At 37.1% G+C, this 25535-nt stretch overlaps 1 protein-coding gene across 4 annotated transcripts in view; it reads right to left on the bottom strand.

The window, feature by feature from the left end:
- LOC139967746 (uncharacterized protein ZK1073.1-like) overlaps positions 1 to 25535 on the bottom strand; it is an 85511-nt gene that overhangs the window by 42706 nt on the left and 17270 nt on the right. For all 4 annotated transcript variants that reach the window (XM_071971801.1, XM_071971800.1, XM_071971799.1 and 1 more), the window contains exon 3: positions 14351 to 14408. In XM_071971801.1, the coding sequence (XP_071827902.1) occupies positions 14351 to 14408 (58 nt within the window). The remainder of the gene's footprint in view (positions 1 to 14350; positions 14409 to 25535) is intronic.

The following is a 25535-nucleotide window of genomic DNA, read 5'->3' as shown; positions in this document are numbered from 1 at the left end:
TTTGCTACCTAAGTCTGCACCTACCTGCTTTGAAGCAGATTGAATTGATTAGGGTACCTGATGATTTCACTGATAATTTTTCTTCATAAACATTTATTTTCTGCTCCAAGTGACAGAGATATTATCATTATTGCTGAAGGAGAAATGCCATCCATCCAGATCTGGGTACAGATTATATGTTTTATATGTTTGGTGATTATGTTCAAGGGAAAGCAAAGGTCTCTCAACAGAAAAACAAATGTTTCCTTGTCCCTCTCTCCAATTCTCACTCACTCTCTCTCTCATTCCTTGCCATCAGAGCTAAGTCACCACAAATGTTTAAACACAAGTTTGTTGAAAAGGCAAGAAATTGCTCCATAAATAATGAAGCTACGGGTATATATGGATCTAGAAAATGTTCCACTTATAAATGGCCTCTGTTGATATCCATGTGTTACATTTGTCTTAGTCCCACAAATGCAATTGGAATATGGGAATAGCGTTTATGCCAGTTCAGCAATGTCTTTTCCATTAGTGGTAATAGTAAAAGCTGTAGAAATGTCACAACCATAATTTATGGCTGGCAAGAGGGACAAGGGCAGTCTAGCTACAGTAAACAAGCAAATATTTCAAAAAGGTTTTTCTGACTTCCTTGCAAACACAATCCCCAAATCCCAGACTAGAATAGTAAAATAACTAATAATGTAAACACAGCACCTGCAATGTGGGAATATTTTTCTTTTTGAGAACAACTCAACGGAAATAAGGTGAATTAGTACCGGAGGGTTAAAAGGATTTTGACTTCAGATTCACAGAAAGGTTTTCAACCTTGAAATAACTAGTTATTCACTCAAGTTTGTTTACCTTGTTCTGTTTGTTTGTCTAATTATATTCTACCAAACACAATGGTTTTAATTGTACCTGAAAAGTTTAGTAGGTAATAGGCTATTCCTACCATGAATGCTTTCAGTAGCTGTTCAATCTATCTGACCACCTTTCTCCCGATCTGACCACCTTTCTACCCTCTCTGTCCCCCCTCCCCCACCCCTACCAACCGATCCAAATTACACACTTTTATTCATATGCATGCAAGTTAAAACTAAAGATATAAGCCCATCTGCTATCGAAATGTTGTAGGATAAGCAAATCAAAGCTTTTTGCTCTTTTTTTTATACTGCAGTTATCCTTTGTGTGTAATAATAACTACATATGTCATGAACTAATTGTGGTCAGATATGGTACAGGACAGATATCACTGAAGCCAACAGTTATTACTGTTGACCAGCTACTTCAAGCTAAAACTACTGTAGTACTATGTACATCTTGGGCATTAGAAAAACTGGTGCCATATATATGTTGTGATGACATCAGTTTTAAACTTATCTGTGTAGAGGGCAAATATTTTATAGTCCTTTTATTGTCACTTTGTAGTCATAGCTTACTGTAACTGAGTGCATCAACGGCTTAAAATGAAAGTTGTTGTATTGTCCAAACTATTGCTCAATTGATGATGAAGGGCAGGGATGTGAGGAGGAGGGGTGGGATGGGGATATGAGTGGGGGAGGGGGGAGGGAACGTAATATGAATTTTTAAGACATATTACAAGATAGCCATTTGGGTCTACAAAATATTTGACAACAGGAGATAATCTTGAACCATCCACTCATATTAAAGTCCATAAATTGACAAAGGCCTGATAATCAGCATGAATAATAAACAAACTACTTGAACTCAAATATTTGGCCACCTAGAAAAAACTAATAAAATGAAATACTTTTGTACCTGTAGGTAGATCAAACAAGGTTACCCATCCACCTACAAGCCTATATGGATTTACATGGTGATAGTGCTGCTCCAGTATACGATGAACCAGTCTAGACCTACAGAATAGCTGATAACTTAATAACCTCCAATATTTATTTTCGAGTGACCTTTCACACAATGAACTTGATTTCCAAGACTCCTTGACTATGATAACACACAATGTCAGCCTACTGCTTCTTAGTGATGACATACAGAGAACAATGAGCCAATATCTCAACAGTGTGAGGGATATGTTGTGAGCATGTTCTTCCATGACTACATGTCTGTACATACAGCAACATACTGTACAACAAAGTAACAGTGCAATTCCCATGTCTCTAAAACACAGTTACACACACAATAAGTGTATATATTAATGTTGACCCGTTTGATGACATCAAGGGCATATCCACACAATACATTTTACTGGACGGGTGAGACTTTGGGATCTCAATGTTTGGTGGTGCTATGTTTCAAGAATGATGGTCAAATGCCCATGATTCTGTAATACATTCTCTATAAACAGGCCTTTAATTCTTTTCCCTTCAAATTTACATTATCCTTGCTCAGTTATTACTGATTGGAATAAAAGAGAATACTTGTAATCAATTTGGAGGTGTCTTGTGTATATTCTTTGCTCTGCTTTATCTCAGTCGTTTTTCTCGCAGACCATCTCAATCTCCTATCTCAATAACGCAACAATTCTGGGCTTTTCTACAAGATTGGAAGTGATCAGTGAGAGTACATGAAATCCAAGGACAATTCCAGCGACACTTTCATTCTGGGAACGGTCCATGAAATCCGTGGACTGTCCCCAGAAATCTGAGGATTGTCCAGGGTAATCGGGGACGTCTGGTCACCATAACGTATGTACGTAGGTATGTACAGTAACCTACACATGTTCATGTATCTGATCAGGAACATATGGTACCAAGTTTACATGATAAAAGATAATAACAGTTTCCATAGAAACTTGGGTTTGCACTTTTGTACTTAGTGACCCAGAATTCTGTACATTGATATATAAGTTGAACAGTGCATGGAAAATGATACCAATAAAATATGCTGGTTGGATAGACAGGGAAGTGCTTGTTTTAATGATGAGACATGTTTTAGAAGGGAGTGAAGTCACTTACTCTACTATCATTAACCGTATAATTTCCACAAAGAAATCGACAATGTCCTCCCGTTGAGTAATATAAGAAGGAAAAAAAAAACTGTTTTGATTGATTTGCCTTTGTACTGTTATTAGCTTAGTTTCTTAAATAAAAGTGATATACAAAGTTCTAAGCAAAGTAGTGAGACTATATAACCAAATTTCCTATTATGCATGTAGACAATCATACTCAATATATATATCTCCTTCTGTCATGTTGAACACTGAACAACGACAAAACTTGTTTTTCTGAATTCTGTGAGAAATACCGTTGATATTAACAAATGATGGCAATGTTTGCTCCGTCTTGTTTGGAGAGGTGGCTTAGGTCCTAAACGGGGCTATTGTATAAATATCTATGATTATCGTACACGTACTTTCAGCCAGCTGATGTAATATTTGTCGATCAATATTATATGCTGTATTTACAAAATTTCTCTTTTACAATTAATGAACTGAACATTGCAAATATCCCAACCTGACATACAGTAGTATATACTGTATAAGTTGTTGTCAAATTTGAAAACAACTGGTTGCATTTTTCATGCTCTCTTTATAGGCAAATAATGAAATAACAACCGAACAGATATCAACTTGTACATTTAATGCCAAAGAAATAACCAAACAGTAGGGAAGAAACATGAGGGAGAAAAAACAAACATATATAGTTAAAGCATGGTAACACATAGCCTTAACCACACATTTCATAGAAGTTCTAAGCCTAGCCAATAATGATGAGACTAGGGTTAAAATTGTTACTGTCAGTGACACAACATACCAAGGTTAACTGAAGTCCAAATCGACATTTCAGATGACATGAATATTAACCTGGTGTTTCATGTAGTATGATGCACAATGAAAAGTTTGAGTGAATCCACAGATGGAGAGGATTCCAAGCATAAAATGAAGGGCAACTAACTCCCTTTGAAGTACATGTTTGTGCTATTTAATAAACACATCATCTCAGGAAGTGAGTTTTTCATATGTTAACAGTCACAACTAATGTCAGTTTTTTGCACCAAAAAGTTATAAGGCTCAGTGAAGTTTGAATACTACCATGCGAGAAACCATTAACTTTACAAGACAAATGTCCGAACTTTGACTAAGCCTACATATTCTTTTAGAGCAGGGGTACACAAACTTGCAGACCCATAATTAAGGTGCTTCCACATGGACCAACCAGACCCCCACCTCTCAGAATCGATGCGGAGAAAGTATGAAACTAGCTTGGGCTATGAACGACGGCATGCTCCAAAAATTTCAGATAAATGTTTTTGATGTGTGGAAAATCTCAACCTATTGTTAGCAGACTATCACGGTCCCTAGATGTACCAAGGCCTACCCAATATTTATCAATTCTCTGCTGTTGTGCCACAATATCAACTGATAAGGTACTGTAATGAAGCCAGACGTGAATAGAGAAAAGGTGCACTGGCTTTGTGCGATATATTATTTGTAAAAAAACCATAAACTGCAGCCAAATTTTGAACCGTTCTGCATTTTTGTATCATATAATATTTGTAACGAAACCATAGGCTGCAGCCAAATTTGGAACCTTTCTGCATATTTGTATGATATAATATTTGTAAAGAAACCATAGGCTGCAGCCAAATATTGAAACTTTCTGCATGTTTGTTGCACTTGCATACATGAGCTGTAATATCAGCAGAGTCTAAATTCCAATCAAAGAGAGAACAGATGAAGGCTAAAACAAAAGTGTAGCGCTACCTGAAGGTCAAGTTATTTAACAATCAGCTTCGCTGCGCCAGTACATGAACAAATAAATCTTTAGGGCAGCTCTTGTTTGCTAAAGTGGTAATCAATTTTATCAAGCTAGCCGAGTTTTAATCAAACCAAGATTGAAATTGATAAAAATAAGACACGTCCCTCCTACATGATTTGTATCCTGAAATCTAATAATGAGTATATAACCTACCTAATGCTTTTTTAATCATTCCTCAATTATTCATTGCCCACACACTCTTACATTCAAAGAGTGTATTAATCACGTCTAAATGGCAAACTGGGAATTTCAAAAAGTTTAATTTTCATTCCATCTTTAATTCCAAAATAAAACTGACTGGTTTCAGTATTTATGAATCATATTACATAATTTATAACTGTTTCATATGAAAATGCAAGGGGGGGGGGGGATCAGGATCTTGGTGTGAAGAGTATCATGCAGGTGTGAAAAAGGTCTTGATGATTATTTAAAGATGAACGATAGTGATTTTTCACCATCGACGAAAAAATACGATTTTATTCATGAGTATTCTAGTTGGTTTCCATTTTACACATGTGAAAATTCAAGTCAATCCGATGTTGGGAAAGGCTTAAAAAAAATTCCTAAACTCGTTGATTTTTTAAACAAAAATTGGGCTTTTCGCGAAAAGCGCTATGATGATCACGTGATCTACAGTGACATGTGACGTCATTATGATGATAACAACGTGAGCTCGGCGTAGTGTACTTCAGCAGTGTGCACTTAGTGTGTAAGTTTAGTTGCAACCTACTCTATATTGGACTCGACAAACAACGTAAACCACTAGCAAAATCCAAGAAATTGCGTTGTAGGGGGATGCAACAGAACGAATGAGGACTCTACAATAAGTTTTTTTCAATTTTCCAAGCGGAAAAAGTAGTGAGAGATATCGGAAACTCTGGATACGATTTGTGAGAACCAGGAAAGACTTCATCGCACCAGGAGTTTCTCATGGCAAGAATGTGAAAGTTTGTTCTGCCCACTTCACAGAAGATGATTCTCGGGCCCAATTGAAATTTGCGTGTGGCAAGGTCACTAAAGTAATAAAAGTTTGAAAGATTGATGCTTTTATGCCGCATTATTTATATCATTACCTCCATGTCTATATATATCCCGATAAATGCAACAGTAAGTGTTGGAACTGGAAGACATGTCAGACGTGAACAACCTAATGACTATGTGAGGAGAGAATCCACGTGCAAATTTCAATTGGGGCATGGACGTCGCTTAGGCAGAGTTTTTTGGGCAGAGATGTGTTCATACACTCCAAACCACTTTAAATGTAATACGAATAGGAAATGTGTGTATGCTCGAGCGAAACAAAACATTGTGTAAGTATTACTTACGGTAGCGCACACTGTCACTTATGTTTGCACAGTGTGAAAGTACCGTTTGCGGACCTACGTGAAGTTGGGCTAGAATACGATTCCTCCTGAAGCCCAAACCACGAGGCATGCATGTGAATAAACGCAATAGGCATTGCATGTAGTGAGAAAATTGTTCGAGCTAGACTAACAACTCGATTGAGTTCAAATGCAGTTGTATTTCAAGCTCAATGAAACCTTTCTGTTGGATTTAATGACGCACGGAACAAGGAACGTTTATGTTTTACAGTAGGCCTAGTGCATACAAGCGAATCTACTTTGTTTAGAACTTTGGATTTTCTTTCGGATGTTATACTAATCTACGTTTGAGACTATCATCACTATTGTTATTGTGCCAGTTTGACTTGTAAGTGAGCACATTCATACATCACTCTGTATAAAACCCGCCAAAAACGTGATCTTGAGATTTACGTTACTTTGGGTCAGCTTGCGAGTTACCTCTTCAGATATTGAGAAATCGTTGCGAAATCGCCGCAAATTTCGTAAAAAAAACTTGTAAACACGTGGTGTGGAAATCAAGAAACACTATGATATTCATTATCTATTTATGTCTTGAACATTACGCCGGAAAATAACAGTTATGCTGACACGAAATGCACGCACAGCTCCGTACTGAACAGTTCACAACAGAAAAGATCATCACAGTGACGTCATTCACTGACCTGAGGGCTGTTCAAGGTCGTTGCAGTGTTTGCAAATTCCTAAATTACGGAGGCGAAAAAATGATGTTTTAATTCCCTTTTTTATAACTTTCCGGTGTGCTATTTGGAAAATTAAAAAAATATGTTGCTTGGTAACATATAAACTACATTATATATGAAAATGAGAGATTTTTTTTCTGTCACTATCGTTCTACTTTAAATCCTTTACTCAACTTTAGACAGCTGCTTGTTACAGCAGAATTAGATGCTAGCTTCATTCCAACACTAGCCCTCTTCAAAGAACATGGTAATTTTTCTCAAAAGAGGGAATGTCACAATCATTCTTTGCAAAATATTAAAACACATTCACATACATATGGACATAAAATGTTCATTGAAGGGGGGGGGGAGGGGGGTACATGACACCTGGCTTGTTAAAAAGGTCACATTTTATCAACTTCAGGATCAGCAGAGTGAGTGGACCTATCCTCCTGCAATTTGTCAATCCCCATTGTTCTTATCCAGTAATAGTGCACAGTGACTCCTGACTATCACTGTACATATTGATTCTGGTGGATGCAGTGTGTAAAGTGACTGTACTATCAGAACTATACAGAGTATATACATGTACACAGCTGCCTGCCTGTGTTTGATCATAATTACCTTTACAAAATCAACAACAGCAGTGAGGCAAAATATAAAACTTACTTTACCAGGTTCAAATATCATAGTAATCCATGGAAGGAGGTGCCAGGAAAAAGTAAGACAACTGACTTCTTGTAGGGGGTTATATCTATGCTTGTTGACATCATGTGAATTGTGTTTGCACTGCACCACTGGGCCAGCCAGCATTCTCAACTAGAATGGTCATTTGGGGGACTTGGCACATAGGTTAGGGCAGGTATTTTTATTTTATATTTTTAATTCCACTGATACAAAAAAATGCCTAAAACTTTTGAATTTGACAATGTTCAGTGTCAAAATCAAATATTTGATGAGTAGACATAATTTAACAGTCATTTGTTACAAGATATACAGTACAGGAGGGTCTCATATAAGGTTCCAGATAAATGGACCCAGTGGATTTTCAATGTGAATAAACCTAATGTTCAGTATTCCTCTAGACCCGTGGTCTTTACCTGAAATCCCCCGACCCCCGACCAACTGTGATCGACTGATGAGTACAAACAAGCAATACTATCGTCTTGTGATTGGTTATATTTGCGGTAACTGGGCATGTCCAGTTGCAAATTGCTGTTCACTGTCAGTCAAGAAAACACTACATGCTGAATATCTCTGACTGAAGCTAATGTGACTTAAAACTTGCCAAATCTTGATCATTTGCAGTATTAAGCACTGCACACTCATACTGCTGGACTATCCGCAATTTTTCACGATTAGGAAAGTCGATTTGTGTCAGATAGTGTTTAGTCTTGCAGTGCGCCACCGGTTTTAGCTTAAATCATCAATATTCTGTAGGTTTGGTTCCCTAGGTTTGGCAATAAATTGGTGCAGTCAAATGCAAACAACTGCTTTTAAATGGCATCGCACTGAATTAGTATTGCCATTGTATGTCAATTGTGTAGAAAGGCACAAAGGTTAATAATACCACACAGAACATGGTATTCCTACCCTCCTTATATTCCTGCCCATATGTTCTTGTAAAACTTACTGAAAATCAGATTAACTGGAACTTAAAAATTCAAATGCAAAGCAGATGTGAATGTCACATCACTTTGGTAAATCGAAAGTTGCCTCATTTGAAAATGCAGGAGCCAACGCTTAGCTGTGCCTACTACACTTTTAGTCATAAACAAAGATATTAGGCATTTCCCCCAAAGGTCAACTCTACCAATTTGCTGATTTCCTTAAAACCCTCCTAGGCTCCAATTGTGTGCTTCCTGACACGGCCTAAAATTAGGATGCAATGAAAATTTGATCCCAGGGATAACCTTTCAAAGCAGAATGTTAAAGGTAGAAAGTGCTGTGCAAAGATATGGTAAATCAAAATTTAAATATTTTGTGTTTATCAATATTTTAGTTTGAGCTAGAAACTGCTTGCTCAGAAAAGAAGCTCTTCCAACAAATTTATGACAGCTATTTTAATTTGTGTTCTCCCTTAGTTGTGGTATGATGAAAACCTATTTATCTTCAATGCATTTATTATATACTAATACACTAATTATACAACAGCGTCTCCTGAATCAACAGTTTACAGGGACTAATTTAATCAGTATTGCAAAGCAAATGGTACATGCATGTAAAATCATCAAGTTTTTACAAAAATGAAAACCTGTAGACCAGTTGTTTCACTATGATGCATACTCATTTCAGTATTTTTTTAAAAAAATACTACATTGACTTCCAATTAGATTGCAAATTCAGCATCAGCTCCTCACTTTAGTGTACAAATGTCTGAACAAAAAAGCACCATTGCTATCTTCTCGATCTCTTGGTGGAACTACCAATAAGTAAACCTGGACATGAAATCAAATCATATTTATCAACGACTATTTTCTTCCTTCTTACAAGATGTTAGACATTTGCTGCAAGTTGTTTTAGTGTTATGGTCCCAAAGTGGTGGAATGATTTACCTATTCTTACCCTAAAACTTACTGGTTTGGATATTTACGAACTTACCTGTCTCCTTCTACAATAACACACTTTCCTAGTCTACCAAGACACCACTGGTATCATTTTTGCACTGCGCCGTAGATGACCCCCGCTTCGGGTCAACACACACTATCTTTTCCTTCCGCATTTACCATTCTGAAGTGGAACAAGTGTTTTTTAACTCTGTTTTTGTCTAAGCCTTTACTGACTTTTTCCTGACGGTTTACCTATTGATATTATAAATCTCATTCTGTGGATACTTTTAAACCTAAACTTCAAACACACCCGTTTGAAAGGTTTTAGCATACTGCCTATTTCTTATTGTCTTTATAGCTTTTTGTGTGTATCTTCTTGCCGTTGTTACAGTGCATTCGAAGATCTTTTTGAACGTGAATGTGCTTCTTAAAATGTATGGATTTCGATTATTTTATGAGATCCAACAACATCCATAAACCACAAATGTGGTACATGAAATGTTATCCCAAAGTTAATTAGTTTCATTTGTGAACCTTGAAATGAAAACGGAGACCAACATCCCAATCAATACCAGTCAATGAGTTGTTGGAATATTGGTAGAAAATCAATACCTTTGGCTGTTGAAATATTTGATGGCGATTCAAAAGATATATATACACCAGTGGGATACGGATCGAAAGAATACTTCAACATAAAGTGAAAGCTAAATAATTTGTTTGTAACAAAGGTTGGTCACAGTACCCAATGAAAGTATCTGACACGCTTAAACTTTGATATGAAGCAGCAGTGAACAAATTAGTCTGTAATGGAATTTTCCATCAGGCGTGTCCACCAACTTCAATGATTGTTGTCATGGAGACAAATAATGTGTTGTTCTTTCAAGAAGCTAAAAAGATTAAGTATCAAAGTACTTACATAACAAGAAAGATTGTATTTCAGACCTGTTTTTGCCCTGTACTTTCATGTAATACTTTCAACGTTTTAGGGTGATGGTTTGTAGATTTTCATAAATAATGTTGTGACTTTGATTGACAAAATTTTGGGTGTTACACTGCAGCAACTATAGCAATTAAGTTAATTGAGGTTTGATAGTAAAACAAGAATTTGATGTCTCTTCCCTTCCCCCTCCATTCCCCCCTCCCCCACCACTTATCTTATCCCTTTCCTCTGCACTCTCAACTTTGTTGCTGAGTTGAAACATTGGTAAATAAATGTGTTCTTTTTTCTTGCACCTTTGCTATGTCACTGATGTTGAAGAAGAGGGTTGAAGACGGAAGATGGTTGTTTGTTCCTTCTGTCGTAGAATATTGCATAATTACTCCACATTTAGTCAACAAACCATTTCATTTGCTTAACCTCAAAAGAACCTTGCTGCCCCAGTTTGAAGAGTTAATTTGAGGCAATGCTTGTGCAAGGAATTCCAAAACTTACTGGTTTGGATATTTACAAGCGATGAGCTTACCTGTCTTTGGTAACAGTTCCGTACAAACCATCAGGGAAAAACGCACAATGCTGGCAGTTTGGATGGTAGAATGAGAAGGGCATTGACAGGGGGAGGCTGTCATAGAGGGCGTGCAGCGTTAAATGGTTACAAGTTCATTCTAGGCACAGTAGAAAGAGGTGCTAACGTTGTGGGGAGACAGGGTAAGTGAGGAGTGAAGTAAATTTTTTATATTTGGTAGACCTGTATCTGAAACAATGGAATTCCAAAACTTACTGGTTTGGATATTTACAAGCGATGAGCTTACCTGTCTTTGGTAACAGTTCCGTACAAACCATCAGGGAAAAACGCACAATGCTGGCAGTTTGGATGGTAGAATGAGAAGGGCATTGACAGGGGGAGGCTGTCATAGAGGGCGTGCAGCATTAAATGGTTACAAGTTCATTCTAGGCACAGTAGAAAGAGGTGCTAACGTTGTGGGGAGACAGGGTAAGTGAGGAGTGAAGTAAATTTTTTATATTTGGTAGACCTGTATCTGAAACAATTAAGATAGTTTGGTATATGACGAACTTGTATACCTTTTTGGATGATCGAAAACAAAGCTTGGGAAAATTATTTGTTGGCTTGTTTATACGTTGACCAGAAATAAATGTGCTCTGGTTTCAGCTAGCGTGCCAGTGACCATATGAGGGTAATGTGAGCTCACAGCAAGCTAACTCATTGACAAGATCACCTCAAACATACTGTTCATATACATATCACACACTACTCCTGTAGATAGTAGAAGGCTGTATTACTAGTGATACCAGTTGTTTTCTTCTCGACCTGGTTCTTCCTCTACATTAGGTTTATCACAAGACAACTAGTTTCATATCATAGGACTTGGGGAGCAAGACTATTTGGTGAATTGAATTCGATGCTTTCGATCATTAATTTCTTAAGTTGAAACGTTTCGGGCAAAATGAGCTTGGTGAAACCTCATTTTTCATAGTTCGTCAGATTCAAACAGCTTAAACGAAGTTCCATTTTGTAAAAACAAAGTTTCATGTAATTCCTATCTTGAGACGCACGGAATCACTTTTAATGCTACAGTAAGTCAACACTGTAAACCTATTGGAAGCTGTGTCAAGTACACTGGAATGTACTGAACACATACTGAGACGTATGCTTTAGTACACTCCTGGAGTAGAACATTCAAAGTCCTAACATTTAAACAAAAGATTTGTATTGTGTGTATGTGTTATCTTTTTACACACAACAGTGATATTTACTATGAAGAGGCCATGTGGATAATGGAGTCATCCATCTGTAAAGATCTGTGTCAAAGGGTTAAGATCAATATTCAACTGAAGACCAAAATCAAACTGATCCAATCTGGAAGATGATTAGTAAGTATTGTTGTAGAGCATGGAATGTATATGGGAATTACATTGGGAAGGTCACTAATATATATATAGCCTTCACCTTTCACAACCTGGACCAAGTACCTTACACTGAATACAAGATACATTTGGTATAGTCAGTTGTACACCTGCTTGAAGGTCTCTGCCAATCATTGCAAACAAGTGAGAACTTGCTGACTGAAGCAGCAAAACTTGGTTTGTTTGGACAATTACTGTATATAAATTACTAACTGCAGTGCTTTAGTTCTCTCACTGGCCGACACAATCCACTGAGGCTTTGTATTCAATCAATTAGACAGCAAATCAATGAAGCAAACACCCTGCATTCCATGGGCTCCTGTATATTTGTATATATTTATTTATGAAAAATTTCAATAACAACTCTACAGAAGGTGCAGTTAAAGGCTATCTACAGAAAAAGCCCCTCAAAAACCTTACATGTGATTCCTAGGATCTATAACATCAAGGTCATTTTCTGTTGGAAGTTGACATCCCTGCATATAATGGATGCATTTTGCTGTTCTCAGCTGTTTATTTATGAAATAGCTTCGTAAGTACTTGGCAGATAAAAAGAAAACACGGCAAAAAGTTGCTAATTTACAGTAATATCAAAGGTTTCCAAATGACAAACCACCTCATATTCTATTCTAGATAGATATATCTATCTAGAATAGTTTATTAATATCCTCTATGACAATTCTACAGTTTTCATGCTCTCATCCCTGCATGGCAGCAAATATGACATTTAAATTATCCTAGTCCGTGGATAGGGAATAAAACAAAAACAATGTATTATCATTGAAACCACCTGGAATGAGGGAAATCGACAAACTTGCTTAATTAGCTCAAATAGGCTTTGTATTGAAAATGGAATAAATCAGGTAGGTTCTTCTGCGAAGCTATTTTTAGACAGAGATTTATGATTGGTCAGACAAGAACTGACAGACATTGATGAAATTTGGTTACAGCTGTACCTGTACTTCGTGTACAGAAATGGAAAGAGACAGAGTAGCTGATACATCATCATCATTAATGAGACATACACAGTAGGGAAGCAATAAACTGAGATGTTTACTTCCAAAAAGTTGGTCAGTGGCTTTGGCTTCTGTGACAAAGACTTGTTTTCAGCTTTCGAGGATCTCAATGTCGTTATTAATGGTGACTTCGTTATGACCAGCTGCGAAGAATACTTGAGTCGACACATCAAAACTTTAAAGGAAACACATGTGCAAACGTGCATGACAGAGTTACAAAATGGAATCTTCCCAGACATAACTTTTAAACTACAGTACTTAGAATATCCCGGAAACAGAGCAAAGGTTGTTTTTCTTAGCTGTTTGGGGAAACTGTTCTTTACAAAGATCTCTGTCACATAAGACAATGATTATGGGTGGGTTTATCTCTCCTTTAAGGTCTCCTATTGTGTTCAACTATAGGTGGAGTGTAGTTTTTACTTACGTCCATAGATATATGCCAGAGCCAACAAAAAACATACAGTTAGGGTTAGATTTCACTTCCATGAGATTTTACAGGATATGAAATCTTGACTTGAGTTTTTGCTAGCCATACAATTCATTTTCAATTCAAGCTTATCCAATAATGATCAGTATGTTAGCTTCAAGGCTTAAATTTGCATTCATTGCTGTCTACATATTAGTAGGCAGGTATGGCATTTCATAACAAAATCACATTGTTTTTTAATTACTCTAACGTTTTCTGTGAAACAAATTTAATTAGACGATAATCATGGAAGGGACTCTAGAAACTGAAACAATCAATTACAATGATGCTTCTATCTGGCAGGGACAAAGTCTACTCACCATAATGTTCAACTAAATGTCCCATATGGTCACATATTATCCACAACACTGTACTGCTTAATGGTAAAATTTAATGAACTCTATATATTGCTTGGTCTTTGATTTTAACGACAGACAGTTGAGGACAGTACCAGCAATGCTTGGTATCAACAGCCTGTCTCTCATCCAGGTCTGAATAACGACACATCACTGAAAATGTTAGACCATGACTCTAAGAGAATACATTTTATCAGTCTGGTCCTCAAGAGCAGAAACGTGACAACTGTTTAATTGATACTTATGCAAGAAAGGTACAAGTGCTTTTACAGGAGCAAGAAATAGACTGGTAGAAAGAGAGAGAGTGAAAGTCTGGCTAGAAAAATATGACTTACGGTTGAGGCCGATGTCATGGTAGGTGATGCAGACTACCTTATGCGCTGATAGGTTCCCCTGTGAATAAAGCAAATGGAAGGAAAAAATATATATAACATAATAAATTGAAGAAGAGGAGAATGAAAGTTAGTTCATCAACAATAATCATGGAGAAAAGCCAAGGAGTACAAAGAGAAGGTATGCCAAAAGGGATACTGTATATTGTCCTTTCTCATAGTTTAGTTTAGTTAGTTTAGTTTAGTAGAAAAAAGGATCAGGAGGGACACTTAAGTCCCCATCAAGGACCCTATAGAGAGAGAAAAAAAACTGAAGACACAAACACTCAGACCCGATTACAATGCTTAAAGTGCTTGTCCGAAGCATTCTTAAACCCATTGACACTACTTGCAAGTACAACTTTCTCAGGCAAACCATTCCACTCATTCACAACCCTATTAGAAAAAAAGTTATGCCGAATATTAATCCTACTATGTGACTTTTGGAGTTTAAGACAATGACCTCTGGTACAGCTACTGAACATTAGCAAACATGAAAAAGTCGGTAAAGGATAAATTGTCGAAACCATACACAATCTTGAAAACCTGGATCAAGTCCCCACGTAACCTCCTAAGCTCCAGTGTGGTGAGATTCAACAGTTGTAACCGCCTATAATAAGGAACACTCTTTAAGGAACTAATCATCCTAGTAGCCCTCCTCATGTTGAAGCAGGGGATACCAAGTTTGTCAATCAGTGACAAAAAAAACATGGCCAATAATGAAGACAACATAAGTCAGTCAAGAGTTGGCCAAGGCCAACTTCATGCTACGTACTCAATAACATTACCAAAGAGGGCATTAATGGGATTAATTGGGACATAACCGTCAAGCACCGCTGAAAAGTGTTGGACAGGGGCAGACAGACTGGTCGGGCAATCAGGCAGCTAGTGCCCGAGGGTCCAGAGCAATAGGGGAACCTTCAACTTAATCAAATCCAATATTGAGCATGCTTGCATTTCAAAGTTTATTTCAGCATTATAACCATAGGTTGCATTCAGGAGTGGGCTAAATCTCACCTATAAATACCATTGCCCATTAAGACACTAGTGGAAGGGGCGCAATAACCGTTTTTGCCCTGGATGCCAGTACTTAGTGGAGGGGGCGCAATAACCGTTTTTGCCCTGGGGGCCAGATAAGTGTCAATCCACCCCTGGTGACATACCTTGTGGACTATAACACCCAACTTTGTGGTTAAGCAATGACTGGGACAAATCATTCACTGTTTTATACATTGTCTGCATGAAATGTCATTATAATAATTTATTATCAACTCTTTAACATCTACTTTCAATGAAGGGCTCTCTACATAACCCATGCCACTGTTATGCCTGTAAGTAATGATCTCTATAACAAGAATAGCAAACACTTGGGGCTGAGATGTTTCTTAATCATCCATCATCTACTGTACGTGAATAGCTGTTAAAACATTTCCTGTATGTTTTTCTCTTGCTCAATTCTTCCGGAGTCAAATTTACAATCCAATCTGCTGATCCACATAGTACATAACACATGAACAATGTCAGGGATCACAATGTAGAGAGTCAGTTGTAGAACACTGATTAAAGTTTATAAATCTAGTTTAACTCTAATGTATTTCAATGAAACTGGGCCTTATACTTCTACACACTAACTACTACTACAGATGCTAGAAAAAACTCACTAATGCTGCTGACAATCTAACCACTCCAAAAAAAGCCATAGCAACCGGTCATTTACAGTAGGGATGTAAAAACACTCTCACTTTTGCCATCACAGCTGCAGGCTTCCCATCTAGCTGACCAATGTAAATCATCCATACTGTCAGATATATACAGCAAACAAATTTTTAAAGAGGCAAATGAAGTAGGGCTGGTCCGTATTTCAAGATTGTATTACAAGATTATATGTGTATCTCGTTAGACATACATTCTACCTGACAAGATACTTGAGCAACCACACCCTGGGAAACAATGAGTGGTTGTGTTACTTCTTGACCGGATGCATGACAACAAAGCAGATGTTATTTAAATTTGTAGGACATAAAGCAATCTTCACAGTTTTTACATCATCACAGGTTTCAAAGAAAATATCTCCAATGGAGTTGCACTTATATGCAACAATCACTGATAAAGAATCAAAAGCTTTGAAAAAACTGAAAAATCAACCCTCAGGGATCGAGCTTGAAAAACTAATTGCACACTGTGTTTCGTCTTTTAATAAACATGTAAGATCATGTTACTCACACAGCAAACTTCTGGCGTCGATTCTAGATTACTGTGATTACATCTCACAGGTAATTGTCATGTTCTGTGTCTAATTTTTATAAACAAAGCAAACTTTCATAGATTACAATTTAGGCCTTGTTCACATTTGCGAACACAATTTGGGGGGATCTGAATAAATACTGTACATTAACCTTTCATATTAATAACATTATTATTTTGAGTACATATGTATTTGTATGAGGAAGTAAAACCTTACATAAACAACCTCTAGGGTATAAATGTATTTCAAAATATCACTAAGCTGCCCCTGCAGACACTACATACAGCATACGGACTATTTGGTCTGTGTTGCATATACTATGAAAGACTAATGTCTTATAAAATGCTATGGTACAGGGAAAATGTCTTAAATTCACGGATTCTTTTTGCATGACGAAAAAAACAGCTCTGCGGTGCTGTAACGTATTGCAAATCTGATGAATAGTAATATTCAAAAAATATCATTTTCACTAAGACTCCAGAGAAACAAAGAAGTAATTTTGGTAATTTTCATGGGCAGGACTACATTTTTGATAAGTACCATATTTTCTACACTGAAAAAAACAAAACAAAATTCATTTCAAAAAAAGAGAAAAAGTGCTGAGTTTATCCAGGATATATAGCTGACATTTCTAATACCATTTGAGTTCTATTAATTTATGAAGGGTAGATCAGAATTAAGAAAGAAAACTAGAATCATGGACACACCCGTAGCGAATATTTAACTTAGCACCCTATAGCTAGGAAAGTTTTGTGATTATGTAATCGACCTGCCACAGTCATTAATCGACCTCAGGCTCTAAAATTAGCCTGCATAGCTGCTTCTTAACACCATTAGGTTTTTTGTGTATTTAAACACTGTGTGGAAATATGTTCATATCTACAGTGTAGTTAATCAAACAGCATCAACACAAAGACCCTCAGACAAGAAAAAAAAATTAGTGGCAGGCGTTGCAGACTAATTGTTAAAAAGAGGTCATTTTACGATCAAGGCAGGTGGAATACGTAATCTCAGGAAACTTTTCCATTATAGGGTGCTACTGTATAGTCTGGGTCTATACAGCAGACCTTTAAATATATACAGGTCTAAGGCTAGATGCATATTGTATAGTAAAATGAAATAGTTTGATAATGGTACTGAAGTTTGATAATGGTACTGAAGTTGAGAAAGAGAGCAGGGTCACATTGTGAAGCACACAGTTGTAGATATTACAACATCAGAAATAGTCTGTAAATCAATCATACGCTACAGGTCTGACATGTTGCCTCATATTTAATTTCCTTCAGACAATAAATGCTACACTATCAACAAGCTTGATATTTAGTTTCACCTTGAAAGTGACAAAATCTACTTCAAAGATTCAGTTTGCATTTTCAAGCTGCTAGTGTTTGACCAAAATCAAACTGACAGCTTTTAAGAACTGAAAGATAAAGTGGTTTTCACAAGAAATCTCTGAACAATTTAATCCAGGCTCTTTTTGTTTCAGTAGCTAAAGTATTTTAAAAACAGTATGAAGATAAAGTCAAGATGATGTAAAGGAAACTTATCAACCCAAGCTTACCATAGTTTTCATCTAAATCTCAAGATTGAATATAATTTATAACATATTCACAGAGAAACGACTTCTACTTATTTATCTAGCTTTATCATTCTTGTATCAAGGGCTTACGATAGCTGCATGTAAGCTGCTGCTACGTTTATTGGCTGCAAAATCCTGTTGTTCAAGCGGTAAATAGCTGCGAGTTTTAACTTAGGCTGTCAAGTAGTATATTGATGGAGTGACTGATCAAGCATACACAATTTTATTGAACACTTTGGAAAATGTGCATGTATACAAGAACACATCGGATAGGTTGTATAAAGGCTAAAGCCAGAGATAATGTCAGAAATTTAAGAGATTTATATATTCCTTGACCTACAAAAGGAATCATTGTTTGAGCATTGCACAGTAAACAGTAACTCTATAATTGCATCAGCAGGTATTGGTGATAGCAGTGTGTACAATCGCCATGTCTACAATCACTTTGTAGAAACTGTGTGTACAATCACATAGGAAATAAGCAGTACCTTTGAAGTAGTGTTAAAGCACTATACTTATACAAATTTAAGCAGCTGGGTTGATTTTTTTTTCAGTGTGATATACCTTGTATAGGAAATGAAATTGCAGACTGAGGAGGCATTTGTGAAAGTAGAAAGGCACCTTACTGTATATTTAGTGTAGACAGAGCAATGATTGTTACAGTTTGTAATAAACACTATTTGAAAATATTTCAATTAATCAGTGTTTTTTATTTTTTATTTATTTTTCATCTGAGGTTGTGAGGAGACAGGTAAGCAAAGCATTTGGCAAAGTCAATAGCAGACTATGCATGGTTATAAGGTGCCATGTCAAAAAATTTAAAAAAAGCTGCAGCATCATGCAGCCAGGTTACAGTGCAAGATACAATCTATTGTTACTCCACAAATGAAGACAACAAGTTCTCCTCCATGTCTACAGTACATAATCCAGGGGCTGTTACATTGATCCTGCCTTACAGGATCTTGCAGTTGCTGCACCCTCTCTTTTGGTCAAAGGTGCCTCATAGGCATTTCAGTTACTTTAAAAACAAACAATTCACTTTTTTCTCTTCATGCCACTTCAATGAGATATAATTTCTGGTGCAATATAGTCAGAAATTCAATAAGCCAAGGTGGGTCTTCTGGATAAGCCCAATTGCCACACTGTATTTATTAACACTGTTACCTTTTCAAATACAGTACTTTAGTGAAACACTACACTTGACTAAATTCCTTCCACAAAGCAAATCCGTGAAGCAATTTCCCATTTAAATTTGTTTTTATCCAAATTTCTACAAAACAGATTTCTTTTTGTCTGTTTTGGGTGTCACTGTAAATCGTTATTTAAAGAAGCATTTGCAATAAAAAGTTCTTTGCAATTACCAGGGATAGTGTCTGGCATAATGGTGTTTGCTTATTTTGCTGGTGCTGTGTAACTTGCCAACTAAGAGGCTTTCTACGTGTTAATTTACACCTTGACTCCTGAATTTACAGTATGGGCATGCCGCTGTACTATGAACTGGGGAAGAGTACAGATTTATGTACAAAATGTATCAAGTGGAATCAAAAGTATGTGACCTGCAACAATCTGTTATTTTAAACCTTTCATCCACGAAAGTCACAAAGAAAGAACAACCATGAACATAAAGCAATCTTCATAATTAACTTCTGTTTGTTTGCAAAGTTCTGAAAATTAATATGAAATTTACACATAATCCGTGTAAGACAGAAAAATTCTGGATTGGATCAAAGTAGCAAGTAAATGGGTTTGTACTTTACATACATAGATCTCTAAGATAGTACAGTATCTAATCCAATAATTCCAATTATACTACATTATACACAACATACATACTGTACTACTACATGACACCAACCTACAACTCCAAGCAAAATGCAGAGCTCTCTACATACTGGTTTATCGGTGCAGGTCTGAAATGACTAACTGGCGCTACTATGTTGTTGCAGCACAAACTAGGATCAACTAACAGGTTGCCAGACGAACTACAACAGCTCTTTCAGTGGGTTGGGAAGATGGCCATACACGCACACAAAGAATTGCCAGATGCTAGAGTGAGGTACATACGATAATGCATAGGTTATATGAGGGGAGGGAGTACGTGCTGTGAATTGGGACTATTGATGAGCAAACTCATGTAGCTGCTTCAAGACATAATTCTTGTGACTGATGAGAATCTGAGATCTACAATTTAGTAAAACTCGAATTCTGAAATACTTCAGAGCTCCTCCTCCGGTTGGAGGTACATTTGGGAACAGACCTTACAAATACTTATCCTCTTCTAACTTCTACAAACTCTTCTAGAGTGTTTATTCTGGATTTCAGGTTCAACTTAAAAATTAAGAGACAAATTTTAGTAGCATTGCTTTATTCAAATTGGTTCATCATTGAGTTAAGGTCTCTAGGTACAAGGTTCAATTCTGTTTCAAATACTAGACAACTTGTGTTGAAAGTATTGTCTGCAATAAGAAAATGACTGTTAATCAGCATCTCTCCAACTTTTCTTGCAGCAAGGATTGGCCAGACTTGAAATTCCAATCATTCGTTAACATATTGTAACGCTGTTACTGTCAAGTTGTGGAGCAATGGGACCATTGTGGTACCATTGTAGAACCATTGTGGAACCATTGTGGTAGTTTAAATCCCCTTGGAATTATATAGGGGTTATCTCTCCTGGCATTAAGTAAAGCAGTTCTTATTGTTGGAAGATTATGGATTTTGGGGCTGCTCCTATGGATCAGCATGTGGTATCAGGCTTATCCTGGGATTGTGATGTAACACATGTGATATTTTCTAGGGATACCCCTGTGATCAAATTCATCTCTGTAAAGGAGTACAATTGTTTGAGGATGGTAGGAATGCACTGTAGTAATTGTGTATTATGTCTTAAGCTAAGTTGTAGGGTAAAGTTCATCATTTGTATACATGTGGTATTTCCACATATTGTTAATTTTGTCAACGTGTGTACAACGTGCTTTCGCGGAATTGGGCCCAACGCACGACATACCAGGATTCGTCGTACTTTACCGAGCAGCCGAGCAGATCGGATCGACAAGTAGTTAGTCATCACACCTGGTGGAAACCATGCAATTTTGATTCCAAGCTTATGGATGCCCTGAACACTGTCAAGCCTTCCCAAGGTACCATGCTTCACATTGCAGCAAAGCTTGGCAATGCCGATGTAGTGCGAGCCTGTCTCGTGTCTGAGGTAGATGCATCTATTCGAGATGAAAGTGGGGCAACAGCATTCAAGGTTGCCGATACAGAACAAGTCAGACTGGTCTTTTATGATGTTTTGTTTTCTGGTACAACAGCTCAAACTAACTATATGCAGTAGGACTCATCAATCATCCTGAATTTTCAACTCCCCTCCCATTCCCCCCCCCCCCCCCGTCCAGATTTAACGTTGCGGTAAATAACTACAGCTCCTTCCTTCAATCCTGTTCACTTTGAATGACTACTACCAGGTAGACATTCAATTTTTAAAAACCTACCATGTTCACATGGTGACACACTCATACACTGCTCTCAATCGGTTACGATCAAACTAGCTTTACTTCCTGGCAGTCTACTTTGATCCCAAAATCACAAAACATTGATAGATTACATGACATCCCAAAACATTTATGGACATTCTCAGCAAGTCAGCATTGTTACGAACTGAATGCAGGGATTTTGAGTCTGGGACATGATCATCTTTTAGCCAGGGACGTCAAACCTTCAAATTACTTGCGTCCCCGCAAATCTTTGGGAGGGGGGGGGAACAAGCCCAAGTACACAAACTCACAGCTAGGCCTATGCAAAACATAACAACTTTTTTGGATGAATATCTTTCTTACCTTCTTTTCAAAAAACCACAACTTCTTTTCAAAAGAACAAAAATTTCTTCCAATCCTTTATACAGATGATTGAATTTGTTTGAAAACAAATAAATCAAAACAATCAACTCCAAAGTACAGACTTAACAACATTTCCCTTGAAGAGATTTTCATGCTAAAAATAGTCAATGATGCATTTTCAAATTTCCTGTGATTTGATTGGCTAATAGTCCATACAGAAGTGTGCACTGCATATATATATGGTAACCAGTCTATGGCAAAATTTCCCACTTCAGAATTTGACAGGAATTTTGTTATTTTTTGTACAGATTATTGACCTGTCACTACAGGCTTCCGTTGCGCACAAGCCAATGTTTTGTCAGGGGTCATTATAACTAAGTATTGTGAGTTCCTGTAGAGGTATTTTATGTGTATGTTTTCATGGAGGATTGTAGGGAGGCAAGTTTTTCTGAGTGGACGCAAACATTATTAAGACGTTACGTCAGGGGCGGCGATCTGTTTCAAATATTGGGGGGGACATTTGCTTGGATGCAGGCGAATTACTATTAAAGCGGAGCGCCACCATTGGTTGGCGCGCAGCGTACAAGAAAATTTCTGGTTTTGATAGCCCCCCAGATCACCGGAAATGGCACTTCTCGGGCTTGAAACTGACCAACCAGATGTACACTTCTGCCTGAGAACAAAGTTTTTCCTAATAGTTTTTTTTTCATTCATAACCTTTTTTCAAGATTGTCACCAGTCACACATCATGTTCGACCTCATTGCATCTCCTGTGGATCATTGCTTTTTTAGGTAATTCTACGTAACGCCCCACAATCAGCCCCACTTTTCAAGGTTTTAAGCCCATTATTTGTTCAGAATTTGAATAATAAATTCACTTCAAAACATACCCATAATGTTGTACAAAATTTCATCTATGGACAACCAATAAGAAAAAAAACCCTCAACCCCTAACAGACCGGTCAAAATTGCACGAGTAGAGGGAAATATGATGAAGAATGTTGGTCAAGGAATTTTCGAAAATTCAGACACAGTTAAATTATTGGTGTACAAATATTAAAACCTCTTATAACAGCTACTATAAAACTTCGATATCATAAAAAATATACCCAAAAAATATGCTCGAGGGGGAGGGCGGTCTCCACCCTTCATCCCCCCTCCCTTGGCTATGCACCTGCGGTTAGAAATCGTGTAGGAAAGAGGCCAAATAGAAACCCGGTGAACCCATATCGATGTGGATCATATACGTACTTACACAAAGATGCAAACCAAATTTCATTACGGATGCGGTCCGTCTAGCTATTCATTTCGAAAAAAAGTAAAAACTACTTTCGGTCATATATATAGTAACAAATTGTGACACGGTTAGACAGGCGCCTTGCGAGGAATTTGCCAAGAGAGGGGCAAAGCTTGTACCCAGACTTTCTAAGCGTATCGCCCCCATTAGTTTGCGCGAAGCGCAAAAGAAAATTTTGGCCGAAAATGCCTCCCTGATCGCTGGAAATGGCACTTCCCAGGCCTTGTAAGTTGCATCTAAGCATTTTCTATTTTGAAATTACTAGCGATGTCATAAAAAAAATACAAAACATATGCTTAAAAAACTATGCCACCAAATATTGGGGGGGATATTAGATACTATATCCCCCCACCTAAAATATTGGGGGGGACATGTCCCCCCCGTCCCCCCATGATCGCCGCCCATGCGTTACGTCCCGCGCACGCAACTTTTAAAATCCTAGTAACAATACTGATATAACTGGTTATAGAAATTCCAAAAAGATAGTGATGTTGCTTCAAGAAAATGTGCCCCATATATTTAGAGCACAAGCCCGAACTGGTAGTGTTAAGAGACTCACAGCTGAGGCACCCCCACCCTCCCCCTAATGAGTTACTGCCAATTTACAGGGGTGAGTTGCAGTTTGAATGAATTACTGTGTTTATCAAGATGTCAAAGGAACGGAATTCAGGTGGAGGCACAGTAGACGTTTTACTGACCATAAAGTATCTTCAATAAACAAATAAATTGATACAAATGCTCAAGTGATAAATCACTTTATTACGCAACTCACTTTCACTTATTAAATGCCACTTCATTGAGTTTTGAAAGAGCAAAGACATGATGTGGACAACAGACGGCATAAGGAGCTTAATGCTTGAAACCTATATCATGCAATGCTTGAAAACTATATCCCGCAATGCTTGAAACCTATATTCATAAAATGCTTGAAACCTATATATCCTATAATGCTTGAAACCTATATATCATACAATGTTTGAAACATATTCAAATGCTTGAAACCTATATATCCTACAATGCTTGAAACCTATATCCTGTGCAATGCTCTAAAGTTCCCCTTGTTGTCATACAATGCAGAGTAAACATTTTGCCTAAAGGTAGTCATCTTGTAGGCGCATGGCATAACACCACAATTAGTTTATTAAATTGTATGTTGGCTCTCAATCTAAGGCATACTAAAAGAATACTTTAGCATCTGATAGTAAACTGGGACAGAAGATTTTATAACAAGTTATAGAATCTATTCAAATTTAGAACTACTCCCACCCCCAATATACAGTGCAGACTTCAAACTTTTTTTGCAAAGAATGTGTAATTTTACTCCCAACACATTGGCACAGGCAAAGGTTTGTATTGTAACAACATTTGATCTACAAAACTCATGCCTTACTGCCTGTATCGACCAACCATTTCCCTGCTTCAAGCCTATATAACAGATGTTAATTGCACTAAGTTTATTGACCAGCCTGTGGTTCAAACCAATTACAAACAGTTCTATCATCATATCAATTCACAGATTTGATGTGAACCTCAGAAAAGAGCAATGCAGACATGAGGACAATTTGTAATAACTTTAAAATGTAATATATTCCAGATTTCCAACTGGTGGGCAGTTACCACAATTTCTAACATTGCCACAGTTGTTAACCTAGAGTAGATTGTTGTGATATTCATGATATGACCTATTACCCTAGTTGTACTTAAAACTGTCTGTACTGACATTCGGTTTCTTCCTTGTTGGTATTGTCCCAATCACCCACTTTCAGATGTATATATACGTGTGTGTACCGCACAGGCACACTGTAGCTATCTAAATACAATTTCCCCATAACTCATATATCTATAAAGATATTACAGCCAGTAAGCAAGCTTGCAGGATTTTGAACCAACTTGGCTCGGTTTAATCGGAATAGATTGTCCTGATTATAATAATATGATCTAAAGTAGACTTTTGATTGTTCATAATGTTTCATTCCTTCCTTCTTGAGAACAAACTGCTTTCAGTTTTATAGCTTAATCGAAGTTACGACATACACAAATAACTATGTAGGAAGTAAGATATAAAGATGAGGACCACATGATAAATTTGATCAAGATAGAAAACATTCACTTCTTGTTTAATAGCCAATAAATACACAAAGTTACATCATTGTGGTTTATGGAAGAACGGTATGAAATCTACAAAGCAATTC

The sequence above is a fragment of the Apostichopus japonicus genome, chromosome 5 (assembly GCF_037975245.1).
Source record: "Apostichopus japonicus isolate 1M-3 chromosome 5, ASM3797524v1, whole genome shotgun sequence".
NCBI lineage: Eukaryota > Metazoa > Echinodermata > Holothuroidea > Aspidochirotida > Stichopodidae > Apostichopus > Apostichopus japonicus.
This window is presented reverse-complemented; position numbering and strand designations above follow the sequence as displayed.